General features: G+C 43.4%; 1 protein-coding gene across 1 annotated transcript; it reads right to left on the bottom strand.

Annotated features, from left to right (window-relative positions):
• Positions 1-458: 458 nt before the first annotated feature.
• ASMT (acetylserotonin O-methyltransferase) lies at positions 459-8495 on the bottom strand. Its single transcript, XM_057411806.1, has 8 exons — positions 7639-8495; positions 6223-6397; positions 4901-5030; positions 4008-4076; positions 3382-3500; positions 3015-3155; positions 1656-1778; positions 459-1039 (listed from the first exon to the last, which is right to left on the bottom strand). Exons 1-8 carry the CDS (start codon positions 7708-7710, stop codon positions 828-830), a joined length of 1041 nt encoding a protein of 346 aa, XP_057267789.1. The 5' UTR covers positions 7711-8495; the 3' UTR covers positions 459-827.
• Between the last annotated feature and the right edge of the window lie 11770 nt (positions 8496-20265).

Genomic DNA, 20265 nt, shown 5'->3' with positions numbered 1-20265 from the left:
CCGCAGGTGTCCAGGATGGGCTTCAGTTAAACTAACTGATAAGCAGGAGGACAGGAGGATTATTATGTCTCTGGTGCTAACGAACAATTAAACTGGTATGAGTATCTACTGCACATGCTTCAAAGGCTGCCAGAAGTGATGAAGATTGTTGGAAGAAGTAAACGACCCTCAGAGACCACCACCACAATTCTGTGCGCATGCGGGGAGCTTTCTGGAAAATTACGTAATCCATACGTAGCCTCATGAATACGTATGTGTGCCCAGCGGCTATAAAAGGATGGCTTGTGTGGCAATGGGGAGACACACATTAGGAGGAGCTATCCCCCGTGTCTCCTGGCTCTGCGATAAAGAATACCTGCTTGTCAGCTTGAAAACTTTCTTGGCAAGTTTGTTCCTGGAGTTTTCTCCATATCAATACTATATCAATTCCCCAGGAATAAAAATTCAGGTAACAGAGCTCAGTACAGGGATCAATTTTATTTGATTATAAATTCAGCATTGCTTTTGTTAGATACACTGTTGAAATTGGAAAGAATGAAAAGATCTAAAGCCAACACACTGCACGTTTTCTTTCTGGGTTATTTCTTGTGGTACAGGTGTTGACTTCTTTCTCCCCCTTTCAGACCCAAAGGCAAGCCCTAGTCAGGCTGCAAGACTCGTAATCCATTCATGTTCAATATCTGTCATTACTGATTCTCCTGACAATGCACCAGGAGCAAATACAAGAAAGTTGGCTACTTCAAATAAAAGCTGAGTTGATGACTCCCCTGTGAGAATATCACATTTCTTGACTTACTCTATCTTGTAAATATATGAAAGAGGTGTTATTATTTCCTTCCTAAAACAGCATCATAAAGTTTTCCCGTCCTCTTGACTTGAATCTCTCCAAAGCCAGCTGCTTTGAGGAGCTTGCTGTACTCTGCTGCTGTTCGCTCTTTTCCTTCTGTCTGGACCAACATATTCATCGAATACAGTTGAGTTTCTAAAGGCCCACTTTTATCCTCGTTCAGCAGTGATTCAACCAGCAGCACTCTACCGCCTAGTTGAATAAAGAGAAATAGAACACACACCGAGCTCTGAGAAGATGAGGTATTTTTCAGCTGAGTTACTAGGTCAGATCCTAACCTTTAGTTTCAGGGAGAAGCAGCCTCTATATTCAGTCTTATTTCAGCATCACAGAAGACAATGAAAACAAAAGCACTGGAGCATGCCTCTGCTCAGATACTTAAGTACGCATGCACCAAGTCTGAAGGGGGTGTTATGGCTGAGATGTAAATTTCCTATTCCCACAGCTGAAATCCGCAGAAGCTTACTGATTTTGCTGATAACCTGGCTGTGTAGGCACTGTTTTTAAATCTCTGAAGGTGCAATGTGATGCTTAATGGGATTTTTACTGTCATCTACACCTATTTAAACAATACCCCAAATCCCCAATCCTTACACCTAAATACCTTGAAAGAGAAGTCCCTGTAGAGAAGGAGACTAAAACTAGAAGCCCAAACTCTATTTGGCTCAGCTGCACATGGCAGCTTAGGAAAGCAGAAGACTAAACTAAGGAAATCCCTGCACTGAAACCCAAATTGAGCATAGAGACTGGCATGCTTCTTGTTACTGATAGCCCGGAGTCTCTCTGCTTTTCAAGAGCTCACACCTACCAGGCTTGCAAGCTTTGTAGACCTTTGCCACCAGCTGCCTGCATTTGTCATCATCCCAATCATGCAATATCTTGGATAAAATATACAGTTCAGCTTCTGGAATTGGATCGTTAAAGAAGTCTCCTGTAAAGCAAGAATACATGTATTACACAAAACCCCTAAACCACAGCGGGCTAAGTTAAACAAGTATTTTCAGTTCTGCCCATTTCTGGAAACTCTGGACTTCCCATGTCCATCACTCACATCTGTGGCATTGCGTATTTTTTTCATTCAGTCTCAAGAAGGTCTAAAATGTTTAAAAGCAGCAGCTCTTCTTCAACCTTTGATGCATAGGAAAGCATTTGAGACTAAGTTTTATCCAGTGACAGCAATTCAGATTCATAAAGCTTTCAGAAGAGGAGACAGTTTCTCTCAGTTTCTATCATGGAAAAAAGGAAAAAAAATCCCCTTTTCTAAGCAGATTTTCAAAGACCTTCAGTAACAACAGAAAAACATCATAAATCATTAAGAAAAAATCACCTCCTAGCACTACCTGCATCATCACACCTTTTCTTCAGTACCTCATGTATTACATTCAGATTTTTCTCTCTGCACCTTACTTTGACATTTCTTCTCCCATTTCTTTGTACCACCGTCACACATAACATTTCCTGTGATCCTCCATCTTTGCTTTTATATACTCCCTCCCTTCCTCAAGGCTTCTTTCCACTCTCTGAGCTTCAAGCAATATTGTCATTGCAACACTGTGAAGACTTTTGTAAACATTTAAAGTTAGATCTCCCTACACTCATGTTCATCATAGATGGTGCAAAGACCATTGCTAAGACAAAGACTATGAACTGGGCAAGAAAAATGCATACTAGCTCACTTACATTCAAAGCCTGACATCTCTTAGGACTTTAAAGTAATAAATCATTCCCAGAGAAGGAAAACCCCTTGCTCAGAGCAGGCCTGGCCTCCCACACATCTGCCAGGAGGTCTGTGCAGGAGAAAAGGGAGTGATAGGAAGATTTGTAACATGGTATGATAGTTTTTCAGAACTGCAGGACTTTTTTTTATTCTTATTTTTGTGTTAAAATACTCTCATTCTGAAGAAATGAAATAGTGCTGTTCAGGAGTAAAAAGTCTCCAGGTTGCTGAATAACAGAGTTGTCTCTGATAGAAAGTAGCTGCAGATGCACAACTGGGACTGCCCTGTGGTAGGAATGAACTGCAGATCTGGGCTAGGGAGGCTGCAATATGGGACTGCTAACATAAGGGGCAACTGGAGACCTGGCCCCCCAGTGTGGTACCTCTGAGCAGAGACAAGGGGCTCAGGAGCAACAGCTGTGACAACACTACACCACTGTCCACACCTACCTTCCTGGAAAGCGATACGATGCTCCTCAGGTGGAACAAATTGCTCTTTGGCCACTTGTATGACTTTTGGCAGGTCATAAATTGTGACCGTGGAATTTGGGTACAAAGAAACATACTCCTGGGCCAAAGCTCCTCCACCTCCTTTGGGAAGAAAGCAAAAAAAGGTCGGTGCTGACACAAAACCAACTTGCTCAGCAACTTCTCATGAAGTGATGCAGACAATAGCACATTCAGTGCATTCAGCCTCATGGAAGCTGGCAAAATACATTTGCTCACCACATGTTGCCCAAAGGGAAGAGGAGGAACAGGAGAGGCCACTATCAGAAGACAGTTTAGAGGCTTTTAAAGAAGATCTAATGACACTCACCTCCCAGGTCACAGATCTTCTTGAAAGGGGAAAGATCAAATGCAACAAGTACATCCCTGCCACATACACTCCATACCGAGTTCTGGCCAGCCATGAATTTCAGCATTTCTTCTTCTGATCTAGTAACGCAAACAGATGCGGCACAGGTAATTTACCATATCCTTGGAGATTCCTATTGTAGAAATGTTATTAGTAGTCTTAGTTAAACACTAATGTCTGGTTTTATTGACACAAAATACACTCTTTTGCCATATAAACTTACCTAGCAGAAGGGTACAGCTATGTATTCATGCATTTAAATATGGAATTAAGACTAGTGAAGTCCAACAGTATATTATGATGCTAATTCTCAGGCTTCCAAGGGATTTTATTTCCCCCCCTTCAAATATTATTCTTTCTATGCAGGAGACCTGTGATATGTTTTTCAGAATAAGAAATGATACACTTCTACCCAAAATATTAGACAATGTCCCAGTAATGGATACTGTTGGGAAAGGAAAATGCTGTGTGATGAGTTCTGATGAGTGGGATTTTCACATAATCATATTTAATTGTCCTGAGCCATAATTAAAAACATTAATTTTATCTACAATAATAATAATAATTTCTATAAATATCCTGATTACCTGTACATTGCTCCAAAAGGGTCTTTAGATGAAATGTGAAAAGCTCTTTCATACTGGTTTCTTCCTTCTCTAAAATAGCAATCAAAAAAGGCATATGAGTGTGGATTTCTACTTCTTTTATCCCAAATACACCTTGGGGCTTCAGTTTCATCTAGTTCATCACTGTGAAAGGTGCTTAACTTTGTACAGAATATATGCTAGCCTGTTTGTAATGGCTGTAAAGGCATCCTCATTTGCCACCCAAAAATAAGCTGATGTATTTCTCAGCCTTTCACATAAGTGACTGTTTTTATTCAAGGCCAGGCTGGATGAGGCTTTGAGCAACCTGGTCTAGTGAAAGGTGTCCCTGCCCATGGCAGGGGGTTGGAACTGATGATCCTTAAGGTCCCTTCCAAACCAAACCATTCTATGATTTATGGGAACATGTCTCAGATAAAGGCACAAGACTGGTGCAACCATCACCATGATACACACCATGTTTAATCATCTGTTGCACAGACTTGAACAAGAAGACTCCAGCCCCATATTAAACTACTCCTTTACATCTTTGCAGAAACAACCTTAGCCATCATTACCCATCATTTAATGTGATGTATTAAGAGACACCGTAATGTTCAAATGCTTTCCTCAAGGTCAAACACATAAAATCTGATTCCTGGGTCACCTCTACCAACAGAAAGAAAAGGTAAACAAAAACACACACAAATGGAAAACAAGAAAAAAAACGGCATACATATAGGCTGGATTACAAGCTGAAATGGTCTGCTGTTTTTTATTTCTGGGAACCAACCAGCATCTTCATTGTGCCCCTCCCCAGAAACACACTACTCAGAGCAGCCACACAGATGCCACAAAGCAGTCTGCAACAGACAGCACACAACATTCCTCCTTACCTCACAGCATCAGCCAGGTAGTGCCAGCACAAGTAGACTGTATTGGAGTAATACATCATAATATGATACTGAGACTTGGGACTTGATTTTGTAAGGTAGATGTTGGAAATGTCTGTGTTTCTGTAGAGGGCTAATAGGTGAAATAAATATGTTTATTAACATGTATATACCACCTTGCCAAACCTACTGCACAGCATGGTATTTGTCACCAAGAGATGTCCACATGACCAAAGACACAACTACATTGCTTCTACAATCAATCTTTCCACTACAATGAGCAGTGGCTGAGGGCTGCTGAAATGTATGTTTCCTCATTCAATTTGAGTAAGCAATACTTACCTATACTTACTCTAGCACCAAACATTTCTTTCAAGAACAGCAAGAGGAATTCTTTATGAGTATCATTATTTACTGATAGAGCACACCAAAGGCAGAAGCCTACTTAAACAAGAAGCCCTTGCAGACAAGCATCTTTGCCAGTCAACAAGATCAGCAAGCAGGAGGCAAGTCCCCAAAACAGCATGCTAACTACACTTACTCCCTTCTCAGTTCACTAGGTTAGGACCTTCTACAGAGAGACTGAATGCCTAAAGAACTCGCAGAAATCTCCCCCTGCTTCCTCTAATACATCTGCAGTGGCATCACTCACCCATGGGACTGTCACACAAAAGGAATGTAAAAGATAGATCCTGTTCTCCTTAAACTCATTGAGCAACTACTGTAAGCCCTAAAACAGGGACAGACAACAAAAGTCAAAGCAGGGGATACAACTTGCAAGACTCTGGCCAGTCCTGACCAGCGGTCTGATGGTCTGAAATCCCTCCTGACCCCATGGACTCAACATTTCTGCTGCAAGGACAAACTTAATATCACCTCTCAGTTCAGATCAGCAACCTAACTAAATACTTCACATGGTGGTAAAACCACAAAGACAAATAAAACATGTTTTTAAATCATGCCATTGTCCATCTACCCTGGCATTTTGTTTTAAGGTTCAAAATCATGCCCACACCTCAGAGTTTTCTTGAGACCACCTCTGCAGAGACCCTGAATATCTTCTCCAAGGTCCCTGAGGCTCTTCCACAAAGACATTTAGGGATATAAAGCGCTTCACCTAGGCTCTACTTTACACCTTTATTTAATAATGCTGGCATTTGCTTCTTCTCTTTCAGTTGAAAAGGACATGACATTCGCAAGTGATCCTCTTCTCCTTCCGCCAACTGTACTAAGATTAGATATCACCTCCCCCCACCTTGCCTCACTTGCCAAACCATCAGAGATTTAACTCTTATAGTTTCTTCCCCTTCTTCTGCTTTTATTACCTCCTTCTTGTGTCAGCTCTACTGCCAAGAGCTTCAACCCCACACAGGCATCCAGCAGTCTTTCCATCCCTGTGGTGCTGGTACCCAAGCGTGCAGCAATGGCATCCATGGACAGAGGCTCCCCTGACTCCAGCAAAAGATCAAACACCCCCAGCTCACAAGCAGTGAACATAACCTGGGGGAAAGGAAAGGTAGGAGTGATGTGTCAGGTGAAAGCACAAAAGCCTACTGCATTTCTAAAGCTTTGTTGGAGAAAATATACACATAATAATATTTTTTCATGTAAAAAGCATATTTCATATAAACAAGACAAATGGTTAAACTGAAGTTTCTCTGAACACTGATAATGCCATCAAGTGCTTGCATTGCACCTTTTTTTCCCATTTCTTTTCCTTTTCTGGAAAAGCCAGCCAATGATTTTGGCTCACAAAGGTTCACATTGAGAGACCTGGTTTGGGTGTGAATGTTCCTGGCTCTTCCTTAGTTTCAGGGCACATACTCTCAAGACTTTCTTGCTTTTTGCCCCAAGAGCACAAGAGGTTTTTTCATGATTCATTTTTCCTCTCTTTACTGTCAGCTCTGTCTTTCAGGAGCTATAGGATGCAGCAGTATTTGCACAACCTGAAGAGTATTCTTTACCTTACCATGTTGGCAAGAGGTGTAGCAAGGGACAATAGGAAATGTAACTAAATAGTTATGAGGAAAAAATCTCCACTGCAGTGGATATTATAATTATATGTCCATATGCTCACCCACAGAAAGGCAAATGTCAGTAAACAATAAGGGAGGTGGAACTATTAGTACTACCTTTGTGCCTTAATCAAATGCTGTTTGGAAAAACAGACATTATACTAGAGTCTATCTTTCATGTGAAAAAAGGCAACACATAGAAGCTCTCAAGATCAGTTGCCTGCATAATATGATGCCTCCATACAGAAAACCATGGGAGAAGGACGGAAATTCTTTGAGAAGGTAGTTGAAAAATCTTGTTCTTTGCATGGCTAATAAAGAAGGAAAAAGGCAGTTCATGTCAGCTCTCTGTTTCTCAAACTCTGGAAATGAAAAGTGGGAAAAAAATCCCACCACCAAAGGAACCTTCTATATCTGAGGCAATCAGACAGCAAGCCCTCAGCTATAAAACCCTGTGTTTTTTTAAAGCCTCATTCAGAGAAGGTCAGCCTCATCCAAGCCCCCAGAGGTCAGAGAGGTCTCAATAAATGTTAAGTCTATCCTGAGGGGTCAGATCACTTTCAAATCTTTTTTCTTTCCAAATTTCCTTCCTGCTAAGAGGAGTAGAGAGGATGCCTTCATATGAGCCAGTTTTCATTCCAAAGACTTACATTCAGCCCCTAAAGTGAGAACCTTGAATATTTCTGTCTGCATACTGCTAGACATCTATCCAAGACTATTTCTTACCTTTGAGACTAAAAATCCACTGCTGTACTGCAAGATGTGTTGAGGATAGTCAAGGTCTTCTGTAGAACCCATTTTCTTTCTGGACTGAAGCACAGATTCTCTCTCCCTCTTAAATAAGCTTCTTTCTACTAGGCAGACAGCACACAAGTTGATCCACTTAATCTTCTCACTTCCAAGAAACACATTGGTTACAAAACAGATAGCTAAGTTATTGGGCTTCAGTGAGTCTTTCTACCAGGTCCATCTGTTTCTTTAGCTCTTCCATCATCAAATACAAGGCTAAAGAATCAGTGTGGATTAAAGCTTATGTTGTCAGTTCAGCAGTCAGTTAACATGCTGGTAACATTAGAAGCATATGAAGTCTTGTGACAAGCAAATCAGAAATCACTGCAGAACAGCATCAGGAACCTGAATTCAGTGCAGTGCACCAGGAGCTCATCAACCAAAGCAGAGACTTAACCAGGGCTTGTTCAGAAGCAGCTCTACTCTATCAGGGTGGCTTTTTTGATGCTGGAAGACTTCCCAAGAATAGAAATCCTTACACATGTCAGTCAGCTGAATGGCATCACCCCAGAAGAAATACAAAAATTTGGCAACAAAATTATTTACGTGAAAAGTGAACATTCCCAAGGGTATAGGAGTGAAGGAATATTAGCTCTTTTCAAAGAAGTCATGGCATATTCCTGGTCAAACCTGGCATCTCCCAGAGCCCTATTTCCACTCACCCCTCACCCAAGCATATGCACAGCACTTACCTTCACCATACTGAAAGAGAGACTTTTTCTGCCTCTGGCACCAGGTCATGTACTCAGGGCCTCTGACCTTACCTGCTCAAGGAAAACGACTGGCATAACTACTACGTAGCAGGCAAGAGGAAATGATTGAGATCAGAATCAACACAAGGAGCTGAAGGAGAAGAAAGCATCCCACCAGAGTCTGCCCCTGGAATAATTTCCACCCATGCGTGGAAAACCTGGGTGGGCTTCCCTGCAAGCTGTGCCCACAGAATGGATAAAGGAAACACAAGGGTGTAACCAGAAGGGAACTGAAACTTGCTGTGATGGGCACAGGTCCAGGTGTACTTAGAGCTGGCGGTACGGTACACCTATCCCCAAGTAGAGAAGCAGCCAGTCTGAAAAGAAACTTCAAGAGTTTGTTGTGCTTTGCTGCAGTGAATGTTCCATCCCTGGCAGTGTTAAAGGCCAGCTGGACTCAGCCTTGAGCAACCTGGTCTAGTGTGAGGCATACCTGCCCGTGGCAGGGGGGGCGGAACTAGATGATCTTCAGGTCTTTTCCAACCCTAACTATTCTATGATGATCACTGAGGTGAAGTCTACAAGGAAATCTGCTCTTGTTTTTCCATATTTTGCCAGTCTCTCACATAACGGCTTACAAAGTAATGCTTGCTGATAGCAGCACCACAGTAGGGGTGTCCTATTTGTGCTTTGCCATGTTTTGCCAGAGCAGCGTGCTGAGGGATGACAAAATGTTCTGCATTTTTCAGCTGGTTGCCACATTCTTCTTCCCCTTCTCTGAAAAACTAAGCAGGGTCATGCAGAATGTCCTTGGGAACAAACTATAACATGACTGACAAGTGCCAGATGCGACATGGATTTCAACTTCAAGCAGAATATACCTCATGGGTTTTCATCTTAAAATTTAAACTCTGGATTACTTTCCTGAAACCTCTCTGCCTCACTGTCCACTCCTTTGGCTTGTAAATGCCTGCCATTTTGCCTTTTTGGGCTGAAACTGCAACTCTTGGGTGAGAAAAGATGCTCTCCATCAAGTAAAGACTCATGGTTTTTATATCACACATTTAGCAACCCTTCAGCAACAACATTAAATGAGACATGACTTAGGTAATAACATGGGTTGCAGAATGTTACAAACTAGCATTTTTTTCAGTGGAAGCTTTCTCCATGCTTCAGTGATTAAGTTAATGGGCAATACAGTGATCAACATGCAGCTCAGCATTTTGTGTACATTAGCTTGGTGTATGTTTAAAGACTGCACTTTACAGTTTTGTCCCAACACAACATTTTAGTGTTCCCTTCCTTTCCTAGGAAGGAGGGTTGTATTTATACACTGCTGCTGCAGGTTACTTCTGTGCTTCTCTTTCAAAGCTGCCCCATTTTAGAAGAAACAGGCCAGTCTAATGTTTTCCACTTGTTCTTTCTGACCATTTTGTGTATGCAGTGAAGCTTTATCAACTGAAAGATTTCACTGCATAATCCTTCTGTGAAACTGTATTTTCCATTCAGATCCTTACATTTTAGCCAGAAATGCAGTCCTGCATTTATTTTAGCCAGTAGTGAAATAACAACTTACTTTAAGAGTTAGTTGTTAAAGTCAGCTAAGAGGTTCCCAAAATTTATCAGCCTTTTCCACCTCTGGAAACTGTAAGGGTTCCCCAGGCTCTAACACCACAGGCTCTCCTGTGTTACCAGGTCCAAACACACAAATGTTAGGGCAAACGCCAGACTGTAGGAACACTTAGACCTCCTCAGCCTGGCCAACAGCACCTGTAAATATAGTGCTACAGTCCTGCTAGTGCACCAGACTTCACTGTTCAGTATAGGTTAGACACTAATATTGTTTAAATTGTACTGTAGAGGCTGGAGATCACAATACTCCTCTCTTGCCAGAGTGACTGAGGCTGTGCAGCTTGCATATAACAAGACATGGTTCTCTGAAGGAAAGGCCTGAACAACAGGTTTCAAGAACACAGTTATATTCATAATGGACATCTTCCCCTGATATCCTGCCTACCTAGTACTGAGGAAAAAACTGGTGCAATTTTGCCTAAGCATAAAGATTTCCCATTCCTGGGATGGTAATGACTACTCAGATCCAGTCCATTATGCACACTGGAGGTAAATGCTCACCCAAATGAAGTAATACATTTCTCTTCCATTGAGCTAAACAAAACAACTCTTGGCAAAGCGAGCTGCTGCTCACCAGCTTACAGACCACTTTCCTCAAATGACTTGGCCATAGATCAGCTATCAGATATTACAGTGACATTTAGCACAGCTGCATTAAAGATTCACAAGTACAAAAATGGTCAACCCTTGATTCTTGTAGCTTTGACTAAATAACAGGCAGTTATGTTCACAACTGTAGATTAGAATGTCCTAAGGGGCCATAAATTCACTTCACTTAATGCAAAGCTACCGGGTACCAGAGGCTTTGTTAATAAAATGGCCACAGGGTTAATTAAACCCACCTGAAGTACCTTTCAATTATGACTAAATCCGTCTGTTGAGGACACATAGAGGTAATCATCTAATGGGATTACTACTGGTAATGCAATGTAGGTGAAGAGGGTTGTAGATAATCCACATCAGACTGATGCAAAGCCACACACACTGTGTTGCTGTTCCCAAGTAAATTGTTAGTGAGGCTTAAAGTCTAAGCTCTTTTTAATCTACAAATGCATTCATGAAGACAAAATTGCAATGGCTTGCTTTCTCTAAAAACCTCATCAAGCTTTTTTGAGCAATCTTGCACTAAGGTTTCTCTAAAACTTATCATCGCAGTGCTTAGACGATGTGCAGGTTAAAGCTGCACTTTGCCTTAATGGTTCTATTTTGGTGATTAATTTTTCTTTGCCTAAATGACTCACTACAGAAAAATACTGTACAAGAAATAATTATGTCATTTTTGTATAACACCTGAAACCAAGAAATTCTCTATGAACAAAGCAGATTTAGTAAAATTAAAGTGTCTGCCAGTGAGAAATGGAAGATGACACTTTTTTTCACATATGAAACCTTCTTTACAAGTAACAAGAACAAATCTCAGGGACGTGACTATGATAAGGAGTAATGCTAATATGGAAACAACTGTGCCTTGCTATCATTGCCAAGCCTTTAAATATTCCTGGAAGTGTAGTAGGATAATACAGTTTGTGCCACCACTGAGCCCCATCCCTTCTCTAAGAACCCTAAAAAGCTAAGATATTCAGTATCACACTTTTCTTTGAAATATAACATCCAGTTCTAAAACAAAATGTTCCTTTTCCTCTTTGTAATTTGTAATTCTTCTCATGTTTTACAACAGATGCCTTACCCTATTAACATGACATCCTTCTGTCAATTTTTGACACCAATTTTATTTTTTCCTTGTTTATATCACATATATTACTGACAAACATTTGGAGTGGGCAGGAAATCCTGTATACCCAGGTCACTCTTGAAGCAAGCCTTCCCTTCTCCTCAGTTTTTCTTATCGTAACAACTGACTGAGAATGCCTTCATCCAAAATCTATCACAAGCAATCCAGAGTAATTCTTGGTTTAACTTTCTGGCCTGCAAATAATTGCTCAACAAATAATTCAACCAAATATTCATTGAGATCTCTGTCAGAGGAAAGTCCCAGCAGAGAAGAAGCGTACACTCCCTGAGGACAGACAAGCTCACTAGCTAAGAATGGCAGAGCCCAAAACTCTAGAGAGAAATGCAAAAACCAAGATAGGCAGCAGCTGAGGCAGGCTCTCATGTCAGAAATTACTTGTATTCTGTCAAGCATCATAAAGCAGTCAGTGGACATGCAACTGACTTGCACAGACCATTTTACAATTGCTAATCTGATAATACACTCATCTATTTCTTCAAAGAGTTTCAAAAACAAGGGTTTTCACAGCTTGGCATGGGCAAGCATCCCTGAAGCCTTTACCTGGTAACTCACCTGAAACATTTTTATAAAGTCTTATGCCGTTTGCAACTATGGTAGTTTCCACTGAGGTAATTTCCTTCATAGAAGCTAGCATAGGGCTATGTTTTGGATTTGTGCTGGAAACAGTGCTGATATCACAGGAATATTATTGTTACTGCTCAGCAGTGCCTACACAGAGTCAAAGCCTGCTCTGCTCCTCACCCCACCAGCGTGTAGGCAGAGGGTGCACAAGGAGCTGGGAGGGGGCACAGCCGTGACAGATGACCCCAACTGACCCAAGGGATATTCCATAATATATGGCATCATGCTCAGCATGTACAGCTGGGGAAAGAAGGAAGGGGAGGATGCTCAGAGTGACAGCATTTGTTGTCCCAAATAACTGTTACACGTGATGGAGCCCTGCTTTCCTGAGGATGACTGGACACCGGCCTGCCCATGGGAAGCACTGAATCAATTCCTTATTTTGCTTTGTTTGCGTGCAGCTTTCACTTTATCTGTTAAACTGTCTTTATCTCAGCCCATGGGTTTTCCCACTTTTACTTTTCTGGTTCTCTCCTCCATTCCACCAGGGAAGGAAGGAAAGGCAGCGCAGGAAATGAGAAAGTGGTTCTGGTGGTTCACAGTGCACATACAACTAGATTAAATATCAATGAGAAAACAATTCTGATCAGTTTTGACTCTTCAAAAGGTTTATAACCTACTACTATGACAAAGCATTTGTTTGAGCTAATCTGTGAGATTTTTTGTGAGGCAGGAAGCAATGTGTTCAGAGGATACAGCATGTGAGGGGGAAAGAGATCAGATTATTTTCTGTGCTGTGATTGAAGAAGAAAGGATGGTGATGCGTACCACTTCAAAGAAGCCTCAAGAGCCCGTTATAAGCAAAAAAAAAAAAAACCAAACAAACAAAAAAAAAAAGCAAAAACACAACAACAACAACAAAAAAATCAAGCCAAACAAAAAAAAACAAGGGTACACTTGCCTTTAACAGTAATAATACTTACATATGTAGGAATGTAAGACGCTAGAGGAATCCATGCTGCAGACCCAGTTCTGAAGGATCACCCACAACTAGACTGCTGCTTTGTACAAACACTAGCAACAATTCTGCAAATTTTTTATGAGGCAGCAAAAGATACATTCTGCCAATACCAGGTTCATTGGGCTGCGGAAATGCCAGAGCAACAGAATGCAACATATGCTTAATCAGCTGCTGAGGCGAGTAGCTGAATTGCTGAGGTGAGTAGCTCGAGAGAGGACGCCTTCAACACCGGAGCAGGGGGGAGATCAGCGTCCAGGAGCCTCAACTCAGAGCGACGAGAGCCACCGAGGGAGCCTCAAGTCCTCGACAGGACCTGCCCGGGAGCCGGCAGCTCAGCTGACGAGAGCGAGCAGCTGACTCACAGGCAGGAGCAGCGGCACCAGCCCTGAGTGGGTAAAAACCTGGCCCAGGGAGCGCGGCGAACAGGAGGGGCAAACGGCGAGGCGGGGCAGTTCGCGCTGGCAGGGGAGCGGGATGGTGAGCGGGATGGTGAGCACTCGTCCTATGAGCAGGGCCCGGTCCGGGAGCTCTGCTCTGGCTGCCCCGGCGGTGGCCAGCGTAGGCACCCAGACAGAGCCGATGAGAGGGGAGGCTGCAGTGCAGAGCTCGGGGTGTAGAGAGTGGCTGCACTGGTCTGGTGAGGGGAGGGTGCGCAATGGGCAAGGCTGCACTCGGTGCTCCCTGGTGGAGGTGCTCCTGCAGCAGGGGCTGAGCTGTGGGATGCTGTTAATAGACTGCGAGATGCCAGGGAAGCTGAGAGGAAGCCTGAATGCTTGCTCCCGGCCCAAACTGTGCAGGGGCCTCAAGCTTCACCTGTAGCTCATGAAGGAAAGAAGGAGGCTGCTAACCTGGAAAGCTGGGAATTAGTGACAAAAACAAACAAACAAACAAACAAAAAAAAAAAACAAAAAAAGGACGAAAAGGACAATCAAAAGCAAGGGGTTTCCTCCTAAATCTGTTGTCCCCACCCAGAACGGCTTTACTGCCCTGCAGGGGGCTAATGAGGAAACGCACTTGAGCCAGAAACAGCCGCCTGATGCCCTGGGAAAGAAGATCTCTACTGGTGCTGCCAGGAAAAAGCGGCTGGTCGTAGTAGTAGGGGACTCTACACTGAAAGGGACAGAAGCACTCGTCTGTCGGCCTGATCCCGTCTCAAGGGAGGTGTGTTGCCTACCAGGGGCACGGATCAGGGATGTGGCAGAGAGGCTGCCTGCTCTAGTAAGTCCCACTGACTATTACCCACTTCTGGTGATACATGTGGGTGCTAGGGATATAGATAGCAGTAGCCTGGGGAACATAAAGAAGGACTACAGAGCCCTGGGGGAGGTGGTTAGGGGCTCTGGAGCTCAGATAGTCTATTCATCAATTCTCCAGGATAAAGGGGAGGACGTAGAAAAAGCTAGGAGGATTAGCCAGGTTAATAAATGGTTAAAAGGGTGGTGTCATAGTCAGGGGTTTGGGTGTCTTGAACACGGGACCCAAGTTTGTAGGCCAGGTCTAATGGGGGCTGGTGGAGCTGGTCTGATAAAGAAGGAAAAGAGCAGTTTTGGTAGGAGGCTTGCCAGACTGGTCAAGGAGGCTTTAAACTAGATGCTTTGAGGGAAGGGGGCATCATTCCATCCCAACACACCCAGTCAGTTGCCAGCACCTATAATAAATGCTCAGAGCAATGTAGAGATATCCCAGCTCCTCCAGCCAATGAGCCAGTTTCATTTGGAGCTCAGCTCAGATGCCTCTATACAAATGCCCGTAGCATGGGGAACAAACAAGAGGCATTAGAGATGTGTGCACATCTATGGGGGCATGATACAATAGGCATCGCAGAAACATGGTGGGATGGCTCCTATGACTGGAGTGTTGGAATGGAAGGTTACAGGCTCTTTAGAAAAGACAGGCCTGGCAGGAGGGAAGGGGGAGTTGCCCTTTATGTTAGGGATAGGCTGGAGAGTATGGAACTCTGTCTGGGGACAGGTGAGCAGTCAACAGAGAGTTTGTGGGTCGGGGTTAAAGGGAATATAGCTATGGGAGACATTACTGTGGGGATCTGTTACAGACCGCCTGATCAAGGAGAACCTGTGGATGAAGCACTCTATAGACAGATAGGAAAAGCCTCACGCTCACAGGCCCTTGTTCTCATGGGGGACTTTAACCACCCTGATATCTGTTGGAAGGACGGTACAGCCCAGCACAAGCAATCCAGGAGGCTCCTCGATTGTGTAGAAGACAACTTCCTTCTGCAAGTAATAGAGGAACCGACAAGGAAAGGTGCCATGCTTGACCTCATGCTTACCAACAGGGAAGGGCTAGTTGGAAATGTGACGCTCCAGGGCAGCCTTGGATGCAGCAATCATGAGATGGTTGAATTTGAGAGCCTCAGGACAGTGAGAAGAGCATGCAGCAAGCTCACTGCCCTGGACTTCAAAAGAGCAGACTTTGGTCTCTTCAGGAACCTGCTTAGTAAGGTTCCATGGGATATAGTCCTAGAGGGCAGGGGGTCCCAAGACTCTTGGTTGATATTCAAGGATCACCTGCTACAAGCTCAGGAGTGTTGCATCCCAACTAGAAGGAAGTGCAGCAGGAGGGTCAGGAGATCTCCTTGGATGGATAAGGAGCTGCTGAGGAAAATTCAATTGAAAAAAGAGGCTTATAATAAGTGGAAGCAAGGACAGGTGGCATGGGAAGAGTACAGGGATGTTCTCCGGGAAGCTAGGGACCAGGTTAGGAAAGCTAAGGCTCAGTTAGAATTAAACTTGGCTAGGGATATTAAGGATAACAGTAAGGGATTCTACAGGTACATAGCAAATAAAAAACAGACTAGGGAGAACAGAGGCCCCCTCAGGAAGCTCTTGGGAGAACTGGCTACACAGGATTTGGAGAAGGCTGAGGTTCTGAACGGCTTCTCTGTCTCGCTCTTCAGTGGCAAAGGCTCTGACCACACCACACAAGTCTTGGAAGGCAGACAAAGGGACTGTGAGAATGAAGACCTTGGGCCCTCTGTAGGAGAGGATCTGGTTCGAGACCATCTTAAAAATCTGAATGTGCACAAGTCCATGGGACCTGATGAGATCCATCCGCGGGTCCTGAAGGAGCTGGCAAATGAAGTTGCTAAGCCACTGGCCATCATATTTGAAAAATCATGGCAGTTAGGTGAAGTTCCTGACAACTGGAAAAAGGGAAATATAACCCCCATTTTCAAGAAGGGGAAAATGGATGACCCGGGGAATTACAGACCAGTCAGTCTCACCTCTGTGCCTGGCAAAATCTTGGAGCAGATTCTCCTGGAAGGCATGCTAAGGCACATGAAAAACAACAAGGTGCTTGGTGACAGCCAGCATGGCTTCACTAAGGGGAAATCCTGTCTGACCAATTTAGTGGCATTCTATGATGGGGCTACAGAACTGATGGACAGGGGTAGAACAGTTGATGTCATCTACCTGGACTTGTGTAAAGCCTTCAACACTGTCCCACATGACATCCTTGTCTCTAAATCGGAGCAACATCAATTTGATGGATGGACCACTCGGTGGATAAAGAACTGGCTGGATGGCCGCACACAAAGAGTTGTGGTCAATGGCTCAATGTCCAGCTGGAGACCACTAACAGGTGGTGTCCCTCAGGGATCAGTGTTGGGACCGGTTTTGTTCAACATCTTTGTCGCTGACATAGACAGTGAGATTGAGTGCACCCTCAGCAGGTTTGCCAATGACACCAAGCTGTGCGGTTCGGTTGATTCCCTGGAGGGAAGAAATGCCATCCAGAGGGACCTTGACATGCTTGTGAGGTAGGCTGATGCCAACCTCATGAAGTTTAACCATGCCACGTGCAAGGTCCTACAGCTGGGTCGGAGCAATCCCAGGCACAGCTACAGGCTGGGCAGAGAAGAGATTCAGAGCAGCCCTGCGGAGAAAGACTTAGGGGTGCTGGTCGATGAGAAAATGAACATGAGCTAGCAGTGTGTGCTTGCAGCCAGAAAGCCAACTGTATCCTGGGCTGCCTCAAAAGGAGCATGACCAGCAGGTCGAAGGAGGTGATCCTGCCCCTGTACTCTGCTCTTGTGAGACCTCACTTGGAGTACTGTGTGTAGTTCTGGTGTCCTCAACATAAAAAGGACACGGAACTGTTGGAACAAGTCCAGAGGAGTACCACAAGGACCATCAGGGGACTGGAGCACCTCCCATATGAAGACAGGCTGAGAAAGTTGGGGCTGTTCATCCTGGAGAAGAGAAGGCTGTGTGGAGACCTCACAGCAGCCTTCCAGTATCTGAAGGGGGCCTATAGGGATGCTGGGGAGGGACTCTTCATTAGGGACTGTAGTGACAGGACAAAGGGTAACGGGTTAAAACTTAAACAGGAAGTTTAGACTGGATATAAGGAGGAAATTATTTCCTGTTAGGGTGATGAGGCACTGGAATAGGGTTGTGAATGCTCCATCCCTGGCAGTGTTTAAGACGAGGTTGGATGAGGCCTTGGGTAATATGGTTTAGTGTGAGGTGTCCCTGCCCATGGCAGGGGGGTTGGAACTTGATGATCTTAAGGTCCTTTCCAACCCTAACTATTCTATGAAATAGGTGTTGTATCCAAATTATAACCAAACCTGAAAGTCAGAATACCAGATCAAAACACAGGCAATACATATATTACCTCTTAATTATAATAAAACCCCACCCTTAACTTGCATAGCAATAGAAGACATCAGTGGTCAAGTTTGCTCATCCATTTATGACTTAAGGCATCTACCAAACTAGCTGGCTTAACTGTTGTCTTATATAGACTCTACCAACATCTCTACCACTGCTATCAAACATGAGTAGTGGTAATAGTCTGTTACACAATCTGATACATGTTTCAGAACTGCCCTAAAGCTAACACTGGTGTGGTCAGTGATCAAGTCTCACTGGTTTGCAGTTACAGATTCACAGTCCCTGGCATAGTCCTGTGCTCACTGCAAAAATATCCCATTTTCCCTAACAGCTTTCAAGACAATCCTTCCAGATAACATCAAATGTTTTTATATGCATACCTAATCATGCATATGCACTTATTCTAGGTCATTGAACACATTACTCTTCGAAGGTAGAGTCAATTAGATGAAAACATGAGTATGGCCACATCTTTGGTAACCACTCCTTACTAATATCAATTAGTTCTGGCAATACGAATTATACATCATCAAAATTACTTTACAGGAGCTCTGGCCCACAACCTTCCCACCCACTGCAGCTCAGACCTTTCTGCAAGTGGTTTGTGGTAAGCAGGGTCCTCATCCTCAGATGATAAGAGGTCACATGCTACCTTGTATCAACAGATGATTAATACACTTCTGGACCCTACACATCCTCATGAGCAAGGTGGGATCCCACTGGCTCGAGATTTCTTTCTGCATCTCCACCCTATGCCCCTGGGGCTGCCATGCATTCAGTCAAGATGAAAGCTGACATCCAGGCTCCAACTTATCAAGCAGTAGTCTAATGGAGAAAAAAAACCACAGACTTTCATTCTTGCTCACTCAGATCCTTGATGTTCTGATACAAATAGTGAATAAATCTATATTCCTGCTTACAACCCACCAGAACAAAACCACCAAAACAAACACTGAATATTGCCAGACAAATGGAGTAAGATATGTAACTTTGACGCAATGGGTCCCAAGTATCATGCAACTCATGACAATCCTAGGCAGAGAGAGTCAGGTTACTACCGGTACATAATCCTCTCTGACCAGTCTGCAGGCACTCTCATTGGATTGGATTTCTAGTAGCTACAGGTATGAAAGTAGAGGCAGCATAGTAGCTAAGTTAGACTGTACTCAGTATTCAACCCTGCCAACATAAATTCAGTGTTTCAGGAGTATTTATTACTTTGGTATGTCTTTAGTATTAGTTGCTAAATCCTTTACTGTTCAGTTTCCTTAATATTACAGCCTGTAACTGCAGTGTGATTTGAGCACTGCACATTCAATAATTAAACAAGAGCAGTAACTGATTATTGGAACTCCTCCATTAATTAGACCAAAGTTTGTTAGCCAAAGTTTGAAATTAATTTCAAAAGGACATTGCTTCAAAGCAGCTAACCCAGCGAAGGGTGGACATTAAATACTTATCTTTTCATATGAATTCAAGGTCACTCAGACATACATTGAAATGTAAGAAAAAAGACCAACTAGTTTTATCTGCTTTTAGACAGCTCCTGAAAGTCAGCAAGCAGGTCAGATTCAAGCAGTCAGCATCACACTCTTTCAGAGCAGGGAAAAGTATCAGTAACTTTGGTATTTCAGCTTCTAGAAGACATTATAAAGCCTGCTGGTATCCTACGTTCTTTCATTTCAAACACTAAGACCCTTTAGAAAATAACTGATAGAAATGTACTGAGTAATAATCAATACAGAACAAAGAGCAATTGTTTCCTATTGAAAATTATATTCTTGAAGTTACTGCATCATCGAGGGTTTTGTACAAGCACATACCTCAGCCATAATTAAAACCTGAATAAACGATATTGGACATAATTTATATTTGTGATCTTATTAAAAGATGACAGTTTCAAGTCTTTCCAAGTTTCCTTGCAGTTCAAAGCATATCATCAATAAAGACCACAAGCAAACTGACACCCAGATTGTGTTGGAGCAACCTTGGAAAGACAAAAGCCCTCATTTTTATTGTTGAGCTTGATGTTATATTGCAGAGGATATCCCTTTGGTCAGCTGGGGTCAGCTGTCCCAGCTCTGTTCCCTCCCAACCTTAGTACCCATTCAGGGGGAAGTTGCGCACAAAATGCAAAACAGAGGCAGCCTTGACACTGTACAAGCACTGCCCTGCAATAGGTAAAAGCACTGCTGGGTTAACAACATTGTCACAAGTCCAAAACACAGCACCACACCAGCAGCTATGAAGAAGGTTAACTCCGTA

This window comes from Pezoporus wallicus, unplaced genomic scaffold (assembly GCF_028554395.1).
Source record: "Pezoporus wallicus isolate ANWC-B61680 ecotype Strahan unplaced genomic scaffold, APGP_CSIRO_Pwel_v1 contig_2372, whole genome shotgun sequence".
Classification (NCBI taxonomy): domain Eukaryota; kingdom Metazoa; phylum Chordata; class Aves; order Psittaciformes; family Psittacidae; genus Pezoporus; species Pezoporus wallicus.
The sequence above is the reverse complement of the archived record's forward strand: the minus strand, read 5'-3'. Positions and strand labels throughout refer to the sequence as shown.